The 20,534-nt window shown below is 41.9% G+C and overlaps 2 protein-coding genes across 6 annotated transcripts; one reads left to right on the forward strand and one right to left on the reverse strand.

The window, feature by feature from the left end:
- The first annotated feature begins 1,606 nt into the window (after positions 1 to 1,606).
- LOC117838532 (endoribonuclease Dicer homolog 2a) lies at positions 1,607 to 15,562 on the forward strand. 5 transcript variants are annotated; one of them, XM_034718590.2, is made up of 20 exons: positions 1,607 to 1,869; positions 1,971 to 2,400; positions 2,671 to 2,758; positions 2,838 to 2,899; positions 3,008 to 3,148; positions 3,637 to 3,762; positions 3,837 to 3,993; positions 5,516 to 5,606; positions 6,037 to 6,229; positions 6,318 to 6,478; positions 7,054 to 7,272; positions 7,367 to 7,593; positions 8,886 to 9,160; positions 9,284 to 9,702; positions 9,804 to 9,907; positions 10,481 to 10,677; positions 11,170 to 11,379; positions 12,260 to 12,667; positions 12,770 to 12,827; positions 14,290 to 14,472. In XM_034718590.2, the coding sequence occupies exons 1-20, from the start codon at positions 1,790 to 1,792 to the stop codon at positions 14,319 to 14,321; spliced, it is 3,678 nt and encodes a 1,225-aa protein (XP_034574481.1). In that variant the 5' UTR covers positions 1,607 to 1,789; the 3' UTR covers positions 14,322 to 14,472. The 5 variants fall into 5 exon arrangements, with proteins under 5 accessions (XP_034574481.1, XP_034574480.1, XP_034574483.1 ...); XM_034718588.2 differs by lacking the exon at positions 12,770 to 12,827 and adding an exon at positions 14,979 to 15,562 and having other exon boundaries at positions 1,608 to 1,869; positions 14,231 to 14,509; XM_034718589.2 differs by lacking the exons at positions 12,770 to 12,827; positions 14,290 to 14,472 and adding an exon at positions 14,979 to 15,562.
- Positions 15,563 to 17,042: 1,480 nt separating this feature from the next.
- Positions 17,043 to 20,167, reverse strand: LOC117838533 (uncharacterized). Its single transcript, XM_034718594.2, has 7 exons — positions 19,706 to 20,167; positions 19,446 to 19,586; positions 19,216 to 19,329; positions 18,645 to 18,818; positions 17,972 to 18,087; positions 17,816 to 17,879; positions 17,043 to 17,721 (listed from the first exon to the last, which is right to left on the reverse strand). Exons 1-7 carry the CDS (start codon positions 20,150 to 20,152, stop codon positions 17,707 to 17,709), a joined length of 1,071 nt encoding a protein of 356 aa, XP_034574485.2. The 5' UTR covers positions 20,153 to 20,167; the 3' UTR covers positions 17,043 to 17,706.
- Positions 20,168 to 20,534: the final 367 nt, after the last annotated feature.

A 20,534-nucleotide genomic window follows, 5' to 3' on the forward strand; every position in this document is an offset into this window, starting at 1 on the left:
AGCAGCCAGCAACAAAGATAGCATAGCATGTGCGTGCACGCTGATTGTACCCGCATTGCTTCGTCTCGAAGAACACTGGTGGACACGAAAGTCAAGAACACATAATTCATAGGGCAGAAAAGAAATGAAGGGCCTGGTACGGGTGCTAAACTTTAGCACCCTACTTTTAGCATCTTTTAGCATTTAGGTATCTAAACAGGTGTGCTAAAAGTGGATCTTTTTTCATTAGCATACTCAAGGGGTGCTAAATGGTGCTAATAGTGCTAAAAGTGGTCCCCTCTCCACTTTTTCCCACCATTGCCCCCCCTCTCCTCCGCTGCAATTTAAGAAGAGTACATGAGGAGCAATGTTGTCATTTTCCACCAAAAGTGCTAAACTTTAGCACATATCCAAACACTTTAATCCAAGGGTTAAAAGTCCGTTGTTTTTAATCCAAGGGTTAAAAGTTCAAGTTCGATGATAGAAAAAAATTCCAAATATGACATAGACAACCATAATCTATTTGTACGGATTAAAAACAACGGACTTTTAATCCTGATTAAAAACAACGGTTCAAATTTCACCACGTCGCATCCTCACCTCTCTCTACTACCTGCACATAACCCACAAACCTCCAAGCGCCACCCACTCCTAAGCGCATCGCCCCCTCCACCCGACAACGGCGTGTTCCGTCCTTAGAGGTATTTGGATACGAGGTGCTGAACTTTAGCATTAGCAGGGTCACATCGGATGTTCGGATGCTAATTAGGAGGACTAAACATGAGCTAATTACGAAACTAATTGCACAGATGGAGTCTAATTCATGAGACGAATCTATTAAAGCTAATTAATCCATCATTAGCAAATGGTTGCTATAGCACCACATTGTTAAATCATGAACTAATTAGGTTTAATAGATTCGTCTCACGAATTAGACTCCATCCGTGCAATTAGTTTTATAATTAAACTATATTTAATACTCCTAATTAGCATTCAAACATCCGATGCGACATGTGCTAAAGTTTAGCATGGTGTATTCAAACACCCTCTTGGTCTCTCCACCATTCCTCCCTCCTCTCCTCTTCCTCTTCCTTTTACCCCCTGCCTCCGCCACCACCCTATCTGTCTTCGATCACCGTCTCGATCGCTCCTAAGTCAGCTCGTCACCATCGTCGGTACTAAATTGATTGTCAACCGCCGCTATCGACGTGCTACGCCTCATCACTGGCCGGGTGCCCGCTACCCTGTCGACCCGAAGCTCCTTTTAGATCCATCGGATATAGTTATCCCTAATATTCCCTAAACCCCCGCAGCTTTGCCGGAGGTAGAGTGGTATATGTGGAAGGGGAAATTTCAAAGGGTAGAGGAGAAACTTTTCACCGGTCATGGTATTAGCAATTCCTCAGCGCGCCCGCAAGGACGGCGAATCTCGGAAAGCGCACCGGCCACGCCAGTCCGTCTGCCTCCGCCGGCCCACCCGCGAAAGCGATCGAGCTACCCGGCTCCATCGGATTCCCCGGTCGTGGATCGGAACGGACGCGTAACGGCCGCCCGGGTCGCTTCCCCTCCCATCCTGTTGGCTCGCCGAGTCAAAAAGCGCACGGGTAGCAAGCAACGCCACCTTCGCCTCACCAATCCGTTCCCACCAGCCAGCCCGCACTCATGCGCTCGTGACTCGAGGGCGGAGGTTGCAATTGCAAGCGTGCGCCCGGGGCCCGAGGAAGCAGCAGCGCAAGCGCCTCCACGAAGCCACCTCAAGGCCCCGCCGCCTCCCCAAGGCCGCCCAGTCCCCTCCCAAAACCTCGCCGCCATGGCCGACGCCGCCGCCGCCGCACCCGCGCAGGAGGAGGATCCGCCGCCGCCCTGCGACCCAGAGACGCTGGCGAGAGGGTGAGGGTGCCAGCGGGCCCTCTTCTTCTCCTTCTCGTGCGCCGGCGAGCGAGTTGGCTCCCGTCCTAATGCGTTGCTGTTCCCCCGTGCTGCTGACGCAGGTACCAGCTGGAGGCGCTGGAGCGCGCGGTGGCCGGGAACACGGTGGCGTTCCTCGAAACGGGCGCCGGGAAGACGCTCATCGCGGTGCTGCTCCTCCGCGCCTACGCGCACCGCATCCGCTCCGCCCCGCCGCCCTGCTTCGCCGTCTTCCTCGTCCCCACCGTCGTGCTCGTGGGCCAGCAGGCGCGGGTGATCGAGCACCACACGGACCTCCGCGTCGAACAATTTTACGGCGAGATGGGGGTCGACTACTGGAACGCCGACACCTGGCGCCGCGCCGTCGACGGGGCCGAGGTGCTCGTCATGACGCCTCAGATACTCCTCGATAACCTCCGCCACTGCTTCTTCAGGCTGCGGGACATCGCGCTCCTCATCTTCGACGAGTGCCACCATGCCCACGGGAATTCCCCCTACGCCAACATTCTTAAGGTCACTCGAAAGCTGGAAGCTCTCTTTGCTATTTTTGGTCTGCCACCCACCCGCTTTTGTTTTGCTGGTAGATGCACATTTATCAATCTGCTTTTGAAATCATAATTCAGTTACAAGCTTTAAGGCTCCTTTTGCCACTTGTATCGATTCGGGAGGTCTAATGTTTATCTGTGTATTAGAGTGGAACCATAGTGTCTTGGATTTTGGATTTCTTTTTTTACCATGCATCCAACAATTTAGTTAAATCTTTTAATGCAACCTTTCTTGTAGGAGTTTTATCACCCCCAATTGAATTCTAGGCCATCAGATCCTATACCAAGGATATTTGGGATGACTGCCTCGCTCATTAATTCAAAAAGTAAGGAGGCAATATTATTGTTTATTTATATGTGCATTCTCTCTCATTAATAAACTCTGTTGTGAAATTTTCTCCTTAGCTTTGCAGCGTTCCGACTACTCGGTGAAAATATCTGAGCTTGAGAATCTCATGAATGCAAAGGTCAGACTATATAAGAAAACATGCACACAGCTGTATTTCGTATAATCATTATCCTTTACCCTAATGTAGTAAAATGTGACAAAAGACTTGATGCATTTCCCTTTGAAGGTGTACACTGTTGAAAGTGAATCAGCACTATCGCAGTACATTCCATTTGCCACTACAAAGGTAGTCCAATATGATGATTCCATCATATCATCTGAGTTATATTGCCATGCTATCGGTTGCTTGAACAGACTTGAAAGGAAGGTACTATTTTATACTCTTGGGATGAACATTGACTTTGTTACCCTGCATCACCCAGTATGTATGTAAGATCTTTTTCAGTGGATTATGTGATTTATGTTTTATCTTATTAAAGTATATCATTTTGATTTATTATTTAATACTCCAGAATTGGAATTATATGATGTACCAGTAACAGTATCCACATATTTTTTTTCCATTTGCAATTTAAATTAAGAATGATAAAATTCTGATGATCCACAAATTAGGAGGGGGAAAGCAGGATATAAGATACCATTCATAGCAAACTTCTCTGGTTTGATTTCTCTCAACACATATTTTGTCCAACCTTAAAATTTTAAAGGGTGCTGCAAGACTCTGTAACCTACATTAGTTTATTCTGGTTCCTGGGTCTAAATGGTATGCATGATTATACCTTATATAATTGGTTCACGACTGGTATGCCACTGTGAGTGATGTGCAAATGAATAACATTGGTTACATTATCTCAGCATTTAGAATTCCTGAAGGGAAAACTGCATGATTCATCTTTGGAAAATGCGGAGAAAAGGATAAAACAATTGAGCGCAACTTTCTTGTATTGCATATACAATCTTGGAGTATGGCTGGCAGCAAAGGTATGATGCTATATGGTGATGTGCATTTTCTCATTTTTTATGCAGTCCTGAAATGCCTTTAAACTGTCTCTCAGGCTGCTGAGGTTTTACAATCACGTAAGGAAAGCTGCTTATCCTTTTGGGGTGAAAAACTGGATGAGAAGGTCGAGGAATTTGTTAGAAACTATATGGAAGATGCATACAGTGATCTCTCAGAAATTATATCAAAGATGACGAAGAGGGGCATACAACGTAATGCATCTTTCTTTCCTTTCCATTTATTCAATGTACCTTTTCCTTAAAGTTTTGATTTAATACGAATTTCTATGTGTGACACTGTTCTGCCAAAGGCTACTAACTCAAAAGTTTGTTTATAAATTATTATACTGCTGGTACGAAGTTGTGTATCTTTACCTACTGATGTGCTATTTGTGATGCATATGCCATGATTTATCAATTTTTCTATCCATTGAATAATAAAATGTTACATTCAAGGGTTGACCAGATAATAAATTTGCTTATGAATATAGAACAGCTAGCCGTTTTGATAATTTACATTATTAGAGACACATTTGGCCTTAGCAGAAAGTTGTAGAATTATTTATGGCACTCCCTCCGTCCAAATATATATAGGCTGTAATTTACTTTTGCACGGTCTTTAAAATTACACTGACTATTGGCTTCCAGGGGTGGACCCAGCTAATGGACATGGGTGTACAGATGTACACCCAATAATTTTGACTCAAAAAGCTACAAGTAGTATACATATACATATGTATTTTCTTATTTGGGTCAGATTATGTATATTTGAGCTCAAAAGGAAAGATATAGTCTGCTTCAAAGTGTTCTAGCCTCATTTTTAGTATGGCCTCACCCTCCTTGTTCCAATAATTTTGACTAAAAAAGCTGCAAGTATTATACATATACATTTGTATTTTCATATTTGGGTCAGATTGAGTATATTTGAGCACAAAAGGGAAATATATAGCTTGCTTCAAAGTGTTCTAGCCTCATTTTTAGTATGGCCTCGCGCCCTCAACCTCCGTGTTGGACTGGACTATTTGGTGCTATCCCGAGGAGCGCGCATGCACGAGCACCAAGCCACAGAGGACATAGAGCTATTGTCGCACCATTGGTCTTCCTAGTGTGGCTGTGAAAGAACCCTTGACCCCTAGCCCGAAATTCCAATTCGTTTTGTCCTCCCAAGTGTTTAAATGTCATTTTTGGCAATGAATTTTGTGAGGAAGCTAACAAGTAGCATGAGAGATCAAGACTTGAAACTGATTAGCTACATTTATTGAGAGGGATTTTTTTCTTACATGTTGCGGATGAATACGCAATCTCTAGTTTTCAAAAATCTCCTCATTTAATTAATTCTAATTTCCTTTAGCTCTTTGAGAGTTATTAGATGTGTATGGATTAAGGAAATATACGTACTTACAATTTGCTTCATGGAACTTTTTTTTATATGCGGCAATTGTTCGGTTATCTATGTACACCCAATTCTGAAATCCTTCGTCCGCCACTGTTGGCTTCTAACATAACATATTGTTTATGGCTACAAATCGAGGTTGAAAGCACTTTGAAATGTTAATTTAGTTAATAATTTTTATACACTAAACATACTTATAGTTGACTAAGTGTTGGTCCTATACAAAGTTTCAATCTTCCAAAAACATGCACCCCTTACATGGTTGCATGGAGGGAATATCAATTTTTGAAATGTATTGTATATGATCTTGATGTGGTTTTTACATCCTTAAATATTTACCAGGACATATTGGTGAGGACTTTGCAGCTGATTTGCAAGATGGGTTATTGACACCCAAAGTTCATTTTCTTATTAAATCTCTTCTGGAGTACAGGTGATAAAATACTTGGCGATAAGTATGTAATAGTATATTCCCATTGCCTTTGAAGTGATTTGGCTACAACAGGAGCACATAAGTGATATCTAAACCCGAAGTGTATGTAGGGTGAACTACACCTTAGTCATGCACCTAAACCAATCTAACCCAATGTGACACCTAACCTAGTCTAATCCTAGTCTAACTGATCAGATTATTGTGTATATTCAAAAACGTATGCAACCTTATCCTATTGATCTGCTATGGACCCATATGGCTGCCTTAATAGTTCCTCTCATGCACCCACCTATCTTGATGCCATCCTGGTCCTCACACTTCTGCTCTGCATATGCCCATGACACTAATTGCTAATGAAATGGTACAGACAGTTGTAATTATTCTCTCTCATTAAGTACCATGGATGATTAGTCTCTCCTCTCTGTTGCAGACATAAGCAAGATTTGAGATGCATTGTTTTTGTTGAGAGAGTTGTTACAAGCATTGTATTGGAGTCATTTCTGTCCACTATTCATCAAATGTCTGGCTGGATTATTAGATATATGGCAGGAAAGAATTGTGGTTTGCAACATCAGAGTAGGAAAGAACATACAGAGATTGTTGACTCGTTTCGGAGAGGAAAGGTTTGCCATTAATGCTGTCATGCTGTTCTGATGAGTGATGGCATTCTGTTAATAATTGTCCTCTGATGAGAAAATGATGTTAATGTAGGTGCATCTAATTGTTGCCACACAAATTTTGGAGGAGGGCCTGGATGTGCCAACTTGTAACTTGATAATCCGCTTTGATCCATCAGCAACTGTATGCAGCTTTATACAGTCACGTGGTCGAGCCAGGATGCAAAATTCTGACTATATTTTACTTGTTAGAAGGCATGTTTTTCATTTCTGAGTCTATTTTTGTTTCCTGAGGAATTTTTTATTTACCCTTTCAGCTTCAAGGAATTTGATTTATTTGGTCCAAAGTAGATATTATAAACTGAATTCCCTTTTCACTAATCGAATTGAATGTTTGGCAGTGTGGGATAGAGAATTTGTGGTTGCAGTGATTTGTTGATTTAGACACTACATTTCTTGTTTGAATTTTATATCGTGGATCAAGCATCCCAATTCCTTCATTAGTGCCATTAAATTCTGGTGTTCACTTGTCTGGCATGCCAGTGGGACTCCGATTCGGGCTGGTGACACCAGAAATACGATGAAGGATGGGTTTGAAAAGACCTGGCTTTTAGTCATTCTAGAATGATTTATAGTTTCTGGTGGAGCTATCTTTATGCCTTCTGTAATTGTTAGATGAATTTGAGTTGTGGGTTCAGTTGATCTATTTTTCAGTTTTGCAGGACCTTTTAACCTGCGTTACCTTTTTGCTGTCAACTTTGCACTTAAACACAAACCTTTTTCATATTCCTTTACATGATTATTGAGGGTTTTCTGTGTTTCTGTATCAGGGGAGATGCAGTAGCTCTTTCTAAGACACAGAAGTTTCTCGCAGGTGGGCAAATTATGCGTGAAGAATCTCTGAGATTGGCATCTATTTCTTGTCAACCTCTTCCAAACACCATGTGCCAGGAAGAATCATACTGTGTTCAATCTACTGGAGCAGTTGTGACTCTAAACTCTAGTGTTCAATTGATTTACTTTTTCTGCTCAAAGCTCCCATCGGATGAGTCTGTTTTCTATCTTAGATAAGGTTTTCTTTTGGTTCATATCATGAAACATTCTCTGGCGTAAATACTAACAGATTGTACTTCCATATGGCAGGTATTTTAAACCTGTACCAAGATTCAATATTGACAAGGCATTGGGTACATGTACCCTGCATCTTCCAAAGAGCAGTCCTATACAAACAATTTATGCAGAAGGAGAAGGTTCTGTTCTCAAGCGGGTTGTTTGTCTAAAGGCCTGTCGGGAATTACATGCGATTGGTGCTCTCTCAGATTCTCTCCTTCCAGAATTGAGTGTTCCATATGAGGATGGACCTGACATTGGTATGCTTACTATTTCTGTGCTAATAAAAAATGAATCCAGATTGTTTTATTCAAGTTATTTTTTATTTAATTTGTATTTCGACTGCCTCCATAAGTTGGATATTTACTATGAGTTGTGATAAACTTGCAGTTACTTATCTTATTTATAGTTGTGCTATCCAATACTACTAAACTCAGCGTACAGATTTTAGGGGCAACATTTGAGGTTGCAATCAGATGGAGGGCGTACCGTGGCGAGTGGTAGGGAGAGCGGTAGAGATTGTGGCTGGTGACCTGCAGTCTACTGGCTGAGAGGAGGGTGAGGTGTGGGCAGGAGGCTGTCGCTAGGGCAGAGAGCTCATCCTATATATTAGAACCTACTAACCTAGGACTACCACTGCTTTGCTGCAGTTTTTCAGGTGATGTTTTCTTCTAGTATCAACACATCAAAGGTTTCTAGAGGTCATTTTTCAAATAATGCCTTAGAAATGTGAATTTTCTATTGAAAATGACTTATTAAATAGCACATACAGTCTAATAAAATTCTACCCATTCAATCAAGAGTCATTGAGTACGGTCTCAGGACTACTATTTAACTAAGGTCAATCTGATACTGGCAAATTTGGAGGATGTCTCCTAATTAGGATGCATGACTTAGTGAAAACTTTAGATGATTTCATGTGGATTGGTAGGATAAGTGTATAAATACAATGCTCTATTTAGGCACAAACAAAATGAGAATGATTTTTTTACCGAAGTCAGTAGGGGAAGCCCAACCTATTTTTTTGTATAATTTTTTTTATTCCAGACCCGTTTAATTCGCTCCCACGGGGAGTCGAACCCAGGTCTGCTGGATGCTACTTAGGTGCTCTAACCACTAGGCTAAAGCCTAAAGGCCCTTTCGCAATGAGAATGAATTTTATATGACACGATTCGTACTAAATGATAGTGTTGACTCATGGTAGGCCCTTTCGCAATGAAAATGAATTTTATATGACACGATTCATACTAAATGATAGTGTTGACTCATGGTAAACTATAAGGTGGATGGAATAGATAAATATTTGCTATGTTGCCCATGTCGAAGATGAAACAAAGTTCTTCGCCAGTTTTCTGATTTTGTTTTATCAAGTTTATCCTTATTGTTTACACATTTTCAGTGTAGTTGAAATGTCTAGGCTAATAAGTCAAAACCATACGCTTACTCATTGAATCTGTATTTATCCAATTGGGATATCAGTTTGGGATACATAAATAAGTAAATAACTTTGAATTGGTATATTGTACTAAGATTCCTTAACTTATTTATGTAGTTGTGGACAAATACCAAAAAGAGCAGCCTGACTACTTTCCAGAACAGCTAGTGGATAGTTGGCTATCTTTTTCTCGACTTGGCTTATATCATTGCTATGAGATCTCACTGGAATGGTGTTCCAAAACAGCTAATTCTCCAGCTGAGATAGTTTTAGCTGTAAAATGCGATATGGGATCTGACTTCATCTCTAACTCATTCAAAATGTGGGGTGTGCAAGATCATGTAAGTGTTACCATGAGATATATTGGCATAATTCATCTAAATCAGGAACAGGTAAATTTTGACTTACTGACTTAATATATCATTCCATAATTTCCATACCGTCCTTTCTTTGTGTCTCATTGATGCATTTATTTTGAGCCCACCATGATGAATACACTGCTTCTTTCTGCTCAGGTAATTGTTGCTAGAAGATTTCAGACAGCCATTCTTTCCTTACTTATTAGTAACAATCAGTTGGAGGTCAGGGATTCTATTAAGAACTCACTTGAAATGCAAGCATCTCCTGGAGTTGTGTATCTAGTTCTGCCTCTAGTTTCTGGAAAAATTGATTGGTGCAGCATCAAATTCTCAGCCTCACCAATGCTTGAAGTTACTAACAAGGATATGAGGCACTGCCATTCTTGTAAAGATACTAATTTAGTGCAGACAAAAGATGGTCCTTTGTGCCAGTGCATGCTTCAACATGCTATTGTCTGTACCCCACATAATGGCATGCTTTATGCTGTTTCTGGTTTTCTTGACCTGAATGCGAATTCTCTTCTGCATAGAAGTGATGGGAGTGTCGTTAGCTACAAAACCCATTTTAAAACTAGGTATTTGTTTGTCTTTCCCATGGTTTTCTTTATGTATGATATGTTTTGGTAACATGAAGATCTTTCTCTCTATATATTGTTTCTTGCTTTACATTCTCCAGGCATGGCCTTGATTTAACATGTGAAGATCAACCTCTCTTGGCTGCCAGTATGCTTTTGAAAGTGCGGAACTTCCTCCACAAGTGCAATTATAAAAACGAAAAAGGTTCCTTTCTGATGGGAGCTCTTAGTTTCTGCCTGTTACTACACATCGTCTTGGTGTTTACACTTTGAGCTGAATCAATAGCTTGTGCTCAACTCCTGGGAGATGGAAAGACGTAACTGCACCCATGCCTTCCACAAACTTTTTTCTCGTACATATGGGCCTCAGAATTGCAATACTTAGCATAATGAACTTGTGGGACATGTTGTCAGTCCATGACTATAAATAGTTTTCTGGTGGCATGTTGACTGTCAAGCAACATGGACTGAATGACAATGTTTGGATGGTAGAAAAGAAAAGGGTTGCATGAGGGCTGAAAAGCATTTTTTTATCTCATCTATGTTCTCACTCTGTTAGGTTTTTCTTTGGTCAATTGCAAAACTACATGCTTCTTAATTTCTGTGGTTTTGTATTGTCAATTTCTTAATGGGCAGACTAGGTGTCCGAATTCATCATCAACTAAAGTTGAAGTACAAAGTTCAAACTATATTTGTAGTTTGAACTTTGACTTTTTTATACTTTAATTGTTGTGACTTGTTTGCATCTGACTTGATTATCCTTATTTGTTTATTTCAGAAAGTACCAGTACGAATGCTGTTGAACTGCCCCCCGAGCTCTGTGTAGTTGTCATGTCACCGGTTTCATCCGATACTTTGCGCAGCTTCCTATTTATTCCTTCTATAATGTACCGTATCCAGTGTATGCTTCTTTCTGTGAAGTTGAAAATCCAATTGAGTCAAAGAATGGGCCAGTTTGACATACCAGCACTAAAGGTTCTCTTTCTGTTGCAATTTTGTGTTCACGTACAGTAGTATTTTAGTTATCCAGACGCAAAGTCTGCTTGTTGCACTTTACATACGGGATCAGAACTCTTAGTCCCCCATAAACTTAAGTAGTCTAGTGGATTGTGGAAATAAAGCCTATAAAGGTTAATGTCACTTGCTCTTCAGATGTTGATTGCTCAAATCTGACAAATGTGTACTATTAGTTCTTGTCATTATATTTCATGTCCTTAATATTTTTCTTGGGTAAGTGCTTATTGGTCCGGCTGCTGCTGAATTAGCAAATAGAAACTTGTAATATGTTGATTTGTAAAGCTGCTCAAAATGCAAGATATGCGAATTGTTTCATATCGCCTTTGTTTATTTTATGTAATTATCGGAGTATCAGAGCAGCTCATCATTTGTTTTCACCAGCATGATTCTCCTGCACTTTGTCTGTTCAAGTATTATCTTTATATTTACCACTCTTTTAATGACTTGCAGATTTTGGAAGCACTAACAACAAAGAAATGCCAAGAGGAATTTTCACAGGAATCATTAGAAACACTTGGGGATTCTTTCCTCAAGTATATCACAACCCAACATCTTTTTAATAAATACAGACATCAGCATGAGGGCTTGCTAACCGAGATGAAGAAAAATTTGATCTCGAATGCAGCTTTGTGCCAGCTAGCTTGCAGTAACAATCTTGTGGTACTCAAACTGCTTTTGTTTGGTTGCTTTTCATCTAGTTTTTTCTAAGTATTAGATCGTAATAATCATTGGTCCCAGATCAATAAGAGGATATGTCAACAATAATAAACACTTAGCGGTGATTATAAATTCTGAATAAGGGATGAAAAGTGACCGTGAGGACATGCTTTGTGTCCAAAAGATGCAGTTAGAGGCATTAACGAAAAATATGGACATTGCACATTAAAATAAGCAATTAGATGGATTTCGAGATTTTATCTGTTTATTTCCCTGCCCAATTTCTTTGCATCATGTTTGCACTGGTTAGGCCCAGGCCCCTATGGTAGTACGGTGACATAATATATATACATCACAAACCAAACGTTCCAAAAGCTCACAGATGAGATTTGTTAAAAGAAATGATTGTAGAGAACAAAATGCCAAATGATTAGCTAGTAGCTAGTTCTGGGATTTGAACCTAGATACACCTGTCAACAAGCATTCAAAATCTTGAACTGGAACCTAGGATGCGAAACAATGGCAGTTTTTGGAACTTTTGAACTGGAACCAAGGGTGCGAAACAATGGCAGTTTTTTGAAGAACTTTATTCCGTAGATAAACTTAGTGTGGAATGTCACCACAAGTTCACAACAACATGCATACCAGCAGCCTGGCAAACACAGAAAAATCTGCACGGTCAGTTTAATACTAGCCAACTAATATAGATCTTAATATTAACTAGCTGATTAGATAACTCTTTACCAACCAGTCCCTAATGCAGTGTGCCACAATGTTCTCTTTTAAACTTGATGCTATCAATTATTTTTCTTTTCTTGTTGCACATTTGTCTGTACCTTTTCTGTTGTTTTATTACATTGTTTCACTTCCTGCATTTTTGCAGGGATACATTCGAGGTGAAGCTTTCAACCCAAAAACATGGATTATTCCTGGGATTGACCATGATGCATGTAGTGACAGCAAACTCATCCTCCTAAGCCCCAATATGTACAGTGTGAGGAAAATGTCTATAAAAAGTAAGAGAATCGCAGATTCGGTTGAAGCCCTAATTGGGGCTTATCTTAGTGCTGGTGGTGAGCAGGCAGCATATCTTTTCCTAATATCTTTAGGAATGGATATAGAATTTCACAAAATGCCAGTTGAAAGGAAAATTACAATCAAATCTGAAGAATTCATTAACCTGAGAAGTTTGGAGGTGATGCTTGGTTATGATTTCAATGATCCTTCGTTGTTGGTGGAAGCAATGACACATGGTTCATACCAGATTGCTGGTACTACTGCATGCTATCAGGTTGATCTGGAAGCCTCTCAGCAGTTCTCTGCTTGCGCTAAGTTACTGTCGTTTTTCGAAAAATTTCTTAAACCCAGAATATTTATTTTTGCTTTCTCTTAGTCAAAATGTAGGCCCCGTTTGGCTGTGCTTCCACTGGCTCCAGCTCCGTCTGGTGCAGGTACTGTAGTTGTACTGTTGACTACTGTAGCAGGGGCCAAAATACTAACCAAGGTGGAAAATGAACTGGGTGAGAAGGGGAGCTGGTGAAGCCAGAGTTTTTTTGTCTTCACTGGCTCCGGCTCCTCTGACGCCACAGTAGTGCAACTGTGGCAGAGCCAGTGCTGGAGCCAGCCAAAGCTCCACCAAACGGGGCCCCTAGTGTTTTGCTTCGCACAATAAGACACTTCACAACCAGTTAGACCTTTTGTGGTTCGCAAAAAAAAAAAACAGTTAGACCTTTTTAGAGTGGCATTAGCTAACACAAATCAAAGAGTTATTCATAGCGTGAGTTGTTCATAAATAATCTTACTGCATCATCATGGTTGTAACTACTGCCTCCGTCCCAAATTACTATCGTTTTGGCTTTTCTAGATACATAAATAGTAATTGGACAGAGAGATACTATTTACTTATTTAGCTATTTAATCCACCACTAAATGAATAGCTAGCAACAAAGTGGAGCCTAGAGTCTAGCCCTTCTGAAAAGTAAGCAACTGTGTAAAGAGCCCCCGTACTCTAAATGAACTTGGTTAAAGGTAGGAATTAGGATGCTATCCTCTGTTTGGTCTTGCAGGTACAATACAGAAAGTATTGTCCAGTAGGTTTCGGAAGACCAGTGTATTTTAGGCTAGAAAGATTACAATAACCTCATAATAATGGATGGGGGCAAACACTGTAATAAACGTAAACTGTATGCTTTACATATTCTGGGGGTACATTTTTACAGGTCACAACAGCCACTCAGACGCAGCAAATGTAGATTTAACTGACAGGTGTGTTTGGTGGATCAAGCAATGCATTTAATGCTATTACTTAGGTTCAAAACACAGAAGTGAAAACAAGTTCAAAACACTAGGTAATAAAATACAGTAGTGTGGACCCCTAGAAAATATTTGAGTTGATATTTACGTTGATCTCTTTATGAACTGTGTATAATAATGGGTTATAGACTGGTAAAATTCTTCCGCTCTGCTGTACAAAAATGTAATATGTGATCTAAAAAGGTCGATTTTTCATTTCAACACATGGTGATAGGTGTACACTGTTCTGAATTGCTATAATGTCACTGTTTTTGTAAATAATGACCCTAGCACTTTATGTACATTAGTATACACTTTTTTTTGTTTGTTACATTTAGGTCACGTGGTGCAATTTGTGTCTTACACATCTTAGAAGATAATAGCTCAAAGACAATGTATTATTGTTTCCTATATTATTGCAATAGAAAAAAGGATATTCGTTTCCATGTGTTCGATCATCTGATGCATCTCTTTTACTGAATCAAAGTTTATACCAAGCAGCAAAAAATGTTTTTAACGATTTTATCGAGTAATCTACTTACAGCTCCATGCACCTGTGCAGCGGCTTGAGTTTCTTGGAGATGCCGTATTAGATCATATCTTCACTGATTATTTCTACAGGCAGTACCCTGAATGCACTCCAGAACTGTTGACAGATCTGAGATCTGCTTCTGTGAACAACAATTGCTACGCTCATGCAGCAGTTAAAGCAGGATTGCATAAGCACATTCTTCATTCATCATCAGCACTGCACAAAAGGATGGCTGACTACCTTGAAAATTTCAAGCAGTCATTTTCAGGTCCATCACATGGTTGGGAAGCTGGCATCGGTTTACCCAAGGTTCATCTTCTTGACTGTGTTCCTTCTAGGTGGCTAGTATCACAAACTTTTCCTTCCACATAAGGAAAATGCTGACATAAGCTTCTTATAGCTAACTGACTTGGAACCATTTGAGACGCCCTAAAAAGTATATTCTTTATAGGGTTTCCTAACAACAATAACTGGATCTGTCTGTAGCCAGTAGATAAGGTGCTAACAAGCAGAAACTTATCTCATACAAACTCCCTTAACTACCACGCACAGCTGCTAGCTGTTCATGCTGCGACTGAGCCTGCTCGGCCGGTCCCTATGCCCGAATTGGGTGTTGGTACATGTGATAAATGAAAGCACCCTAACATAGTAGCACGCTGGTATGATTTTCCATCAATTTTTGGGACAATGTATGTACATTTTGAGTACTCCGGGAACCTTTTTGGTTTCGTAGCTTATTTGCACCCTAATAACCTTTTGCTTATTTGCAATTATGCAGGTTCTTGGTGATGTAATAGAATCTATTGCTGGTGCAATTTATATCGACAGCAAGTGCGACAAGGAGGTTGTTTGGAGAAGCATGAAACGGCTACTGGAGCCTCTTGCTACCCCCGACACACTGGATGTCGACCCTGTGAAAGAGCTGCAGGAGTTATGTGGTCGCGAAGCTTACAGTATTACATACAAGGTAATTCGTGAGGACCGAGTAACATCGGTAGTCGCAGAAGTGCAAACCAAAGGGACTGCATTCAAGGCCGCTCGGACGGGCCTAAGCAAGCTTGACGCCAAAAAGTTAGCAGCCAAAGCCGTGCTCCAAGATATGAAAGCTGCTGATGGCGCGAAGTAATTTGCAAATAGTGTGCCCCAACACTAATCTCGTAGCTGCACGGTAGACTTTTGTATAGGCTTCATGGTTTCGAAAGTGTCATATCAGTAAAGTAAGGGCATATATGTCTCAGATGAGATGGGTGTACAGATGCCTACTCTACAGGTTCTCTACTTTTGCTTCTTCTACAGACACCCTTCAACTGTACATACATTTTTTTTGTTCAAGTGAAAGCTCGGTATGTCTCAGATTGTTTACCCTCGTAATGCCCATCCCCTCCTGCAAATATACATTGTAACCAGCATATATCTGCCTGTTCTTGAAAGCCTGAGACTCCTCTGCAGTACATTATCTAACATTGGGCCTCTGATACGCGAAGTACTGTAGAGGAGCTGGTTTTTTTATACAAGTTGGCTTTCGTACCCACGACTTTTTCTCTTCGCACTTCTGCTTTCAGCATCTCGATTGTTGCGTGATAACCAGCGCGTTTATTTTTAGAAAAAGGGTTAAAATTTCTGGTTCTTTTCTTTATGGTATAGAAAAAGTGGAGATTAGATGCCATTTTCTTCATTTTTGCATTTCTTATTAATTTTGTATGCTGCTATTCCGAAGAATTTGTTTTATTCTTGCTTATCCTACTTTCCTAGTTGTTCCAAGTAATCCGCGCAGTACCAAGTTCGTGGTAGGAACTTCTTGAAGTCATTGTATATTTCTGTTCATATTAAGGAAACGAATATGTAATTTTCCAAATTGGAAAATCCGTAATTTTTTTAGGGAATTATATGGGCAAATATCCACAGCATGTTCAGCAAAATCAGACTGTCTGTGCAACCATCAACAAAGAAAAGACTTTCGTAAACTTACATATAAAAAAGAAAGAGGCAGAAAAGAAGACAATTAAAGAGCTGAAAAATAAAATGGTAAGCCAAGGTAGAAGAAGATTCTTCTTAATTACATCAAGCCTGAAAGTTTGCATCACCACCGTGCAAAGATTTTGGCATAACGCTACAATAGTGAGTTTCTGTACAAAACAGGGTTCTTTAATAAATTAAAAGAAAGCTGGCGACTATGATCTGTGGACAAAACTGAGGGAGAAAACACGGTCAATACCACGAGGACGCTGGCAAATGTTGATTTGCTGCATCTAAATTTCATAGTTCTACGTTGGTTTTCATGGTTTGGTATGTACATAAATTTAACTGTACAGGTGCCTGTACTAGAGTTTATTTCTACTTTTATGCTAGTTCAGTTGTACAGAAACGTTCTGCTCTTTGATGAAAGGAAAACTTGGTTCAAGTGAAAGCAAAACAAGCATTGTACCTCCCCAGTTGTCTACCATCCTCGTTTCCTTCATCCTTCGTAGAAACCCAGTATGGTCAACGTGGGGACCAGCTTAAAGTTTTAACAGGTTGGTCTTTGTTCCATGGCTTCCTCTTTACTTGTGCATACATCAATCCAGCATCAACCTTCTGGATCTCTTCCATGAGTCTAGAATTCAACCACAAACTACGAACCCGTCTAACTGAGATCCCCGAACTACGCAAACCAGGTACAAGACCCCCCTGAGCCTACTCCGGACCGGTTTTTTATCCCCGCTGGTGCCCACGCCGGTCGGCAGTCCATCCACGTCAGCTTAGGTTAGATAAAAAGGAACAGCAGCTCGTTTTCCCCGTCACGCTGCCCCTCTAAACCTAGCGGCTATCCTTTTCCGCACCTTTGCATTGCAAACATCCTACATTTGTTGCAAACAATCTGGCAGCTATCCCTTGACTGAACATTTACATTGCAAACAACGTTTTGGATAACACACACTGAACCTACCTACATTTGCCACCGAACCTACTACTTAATCATCATGCGAATAACAACACATACACAGGCAAACATTGTTGACAGTAGCACCACTCTTTCTTTCTCAAATTTCTTGACTTTATCCCGAAGTGCAACGACTTGGTCATCCTTCTCCTCTGTGAAGAAGAATCTGCTCCAACTGTGCTCTCTGAACAAGAATTTGGTCGACCTATGCCCTTGTGTGTGAAGAAGAATCTGCTCCAACTGTGCTCTCTGAACAAGAATTTGGTCGACCTATGCCCTTGTGTCTGAAACTGAAGCTCTCAATTTTGCATTATCCTTAGTTAAAGCCCAAACCTTATCTCTTAAATCGATCAATAATTGCTTTACAAAAGGGATGGTGTCATCGCCATCATGCCACCGCCAAAAATTGCATCCCCCAAAAATTACTTTCTGATTTTCTACGGCACATGCTGCACAGTTTGTGTTTCATGTATATCATTATAGAAAACGAAAAAGGTTACACCTGCAGGGCTGCTGCAGCTAATTGTACAATTTACATCAACCCCGAAGTGGAACGGCAAAGCTGCTTCCGTGGTGTCTCTGGCTGCTATCTAGAGTTGTCCTGAAAATGAGGGAAGAACTTTCAGTGTTAAGACGATAATACATCGATGACAATGTTGACACGATTCATTGGACTTCAACTAGATGTACTTTACCTTTAAAGCATCTGGCGTGGAGGTACCATCAGAATTCCTTGCCTCCGACTTCTCATTTGAGTAACTAGGGAAAAAAGAGAGAGAGAGTTAGATTTGGATTTGGTAAGTTTAGCTGCTGTAGCTAAAATTAGAAGAAGAAAAGATGGTAAAACTAACGTTGACAGTATCGTGACCCAGATTAGCTCAACACAGTCGACCCAAAGTAGCCTTTGCTCAACAGGAATCACACCATATGTAACCAAGTGTGCAAAAGGCCACAATTTCCACCCAGCCTGCAACAACAATTGAAACCAAATGTTATCAGTTGTCATAAGAGGAGAAACTCAGATAAAGTAGTACATAATGGTGTATAAATGTTTCCAAGAAGATGGTGAAGAAGCAGGTAGCTTATGGTCTGCTACGTATTCAGTTGAATGAAATCCTCCATAATAATGAAGTGGGGGTTGTACAAGCATTGAATAAGCTACATGAGTTTGCTATTGTTAGCCTTCATTTAATTAAAGTTGGCTCAATCTATGAGTTATTCCGCCAAATGAACAGTTTATAAAAATCATCCTTTTTTACCCACAGCCAGAAGCACATATGCTATATGCAAATCACAACCTATGGATCAGAGGACAATCATCGCAAGGATATGGCATATTTCTCAAGCAAAGAATTCACATAAACACTTTCAACTAAAGAATAACAGAGCCAACATGCATAACAGCAGGCCTATGGGTTTGCTCATGAAAAGAGTGAAAACAAGAAGCACTACTCATTTTGGCACCAATTACTTCTGCATACTGAACAAACATGATACATATATTCACGGAAGACAGCTGCTTACGGTAAGCATGGGCCAGAACGTGGACTTGAGCTCGCTGTAGATAGTGGTAGGTGATTCCAACCGAAGGAAACCCAAGACCACAAAGTAGATGCTGTTCCAAATTGCAGACCAGATCGTTTGATCGAATGCAACCTTTGCAGGGACAACCCACCAATCCTTGAATGGGAACAGTGCCTGTCAACATAAGAAAATTATTTACTGCCTGCATATTAGCTCTCCTGTTTTTTTTAAAAAAAATACAAGGATGCAGTGCATGCATATTCAATGCTACTTCCCTCTTTTAGCTACTATGTGCCAATTCAAGGCTCTGTGCCAATCAGTCTTAAACACTTTTTGTCCATATTTATTTGATTCTATCACTTGATAATCAACACATGTCAACCCCCAAAAAACCAGCATCATTCTTTACAAATCAGTTGACGGGATGATTCCAATCATTTTGCTTAGTCACTTCATCAAATCGAGAACTTTAACTTTTGGTCCGGTCAAAATAGGCATAGCATGGACAACTATTACTAAATCAGCTGCACAAACACAAGATAGCTTGACCAGGTAACGCGGCAATGACTACCTCACAGACATGATAGTAGTAATGCGAAAGTGACCCATGAAGAGTGAACCCAACAAGGCCGGACCGAAACATCCTAGCACGGTCGAAATCAAAGATCGGTTTGCCTTCATAGCACTGTGAGAAGCAATATAAACAACAACAGAGTGAGTTAGTTACTCCTATCAAACTATTGCAGCAACAGGGTTGTACATATGAGTAGAGCGGCCTAGGAAACGGATTAGAGCACGCACCTGCGCGATCCAATCACCGAGGGAGTAGACTACCCCACTGATCATCATCTTGGCCAGAACCGGGTTTGCCTTGAGTGCCTCCTCGTATGCCGACCAGTTGTGCTCCGGCATGTACCGAAGGATCTCAAAGATCGTCCACCCCTGCACAGAATCCAATCAATACGACCCCCAGAACAAGGCTTGATAACACTAATTCCGAATCTAATCGAGAATTAAATAAAGCTAGAAGAAGGAGGGAATCAAAATGGAGAGAATCGTACATGCCAGTAGTCCTGGTCGACGGTGAGGAGCTTGGTGAGCGCGTAGGTGCTGGCCCCGAGCACGATGGCCGTGTTGATGGCCCGATCCAGCGCCTTGTTCCCGTCCCCGCCGCCGGAGGCCCCTGAGCCCGCCCCGCCGCCGCCGCCGGCGAAGCCCCCGCCCACGTCGCCCTGGAAGGCGAGCCCGCCGATGTCGAGCTGGCTCCCCCCTAGCGGCTCGTCCCGCGGCTCCTCGAGCCTCCCCGGCACCGCCTCGCCCCCGGGCCCCGGGAGCACGTCCGCCTCGTCCCCCGCGGCCGCGGCCGCCGCGACGACCCGCAGCACACGCCGGAGCCGCATGGCCGGCCGCGGGAGCCGGAGGAGGGAGGAGGCTGCGGCGGAGGAGGAGGGGAGCAGCCGCCTGGAGGCGGGGGATGGGGAGGCCACGGTCGCCACGGCCGCCGCCATCGCCGCGCGCGCTCCTCGGCTCGCTACCCGACACACCACACACGCTGACGCTCGCTCTCGCGGCCGCGCGCGCGCTTTTATCCGCGGTGGCTGGTGATCCTGGCTCCACCACGCCGCGGCTGCTGTGGATCCCGGCGGGGCGGGGCCTACTGCTGCTGCCTCCCTGTGGACGTGAGCAGCGCGAGCTCGCTCGCCTGAGACCGAGGGAAGATCGTTTGCGAGGTTTTTTAGGTCGATCGATCATCGATGGCGGAAGCGGAGGAGGATTATTTGTGGATGTGGTGGGGGAGTGGAATCTGGGGAGGGATTGCGAGCCACTTGTCCCGGCCGGCCGTGGGCCCGTGGGAAGATTCTGGTGCGCGAGGTGGGGGGCGCCCGTGGG

The sequence above is a fragment of the Setaria viridis genome, chromosome 9 (genome assembly GCF_005286985.2).
Source record: "Setaria viridis chromosome 9, Setaria_viridis_v4.0, whole genome shotgun sequence".
Lineage (NCBI taxonomy): Eukaryota > Viridiplantae > Streptophyta > Magnoliopsida > Poales > Poaceae > Setaria > Setaria viridis.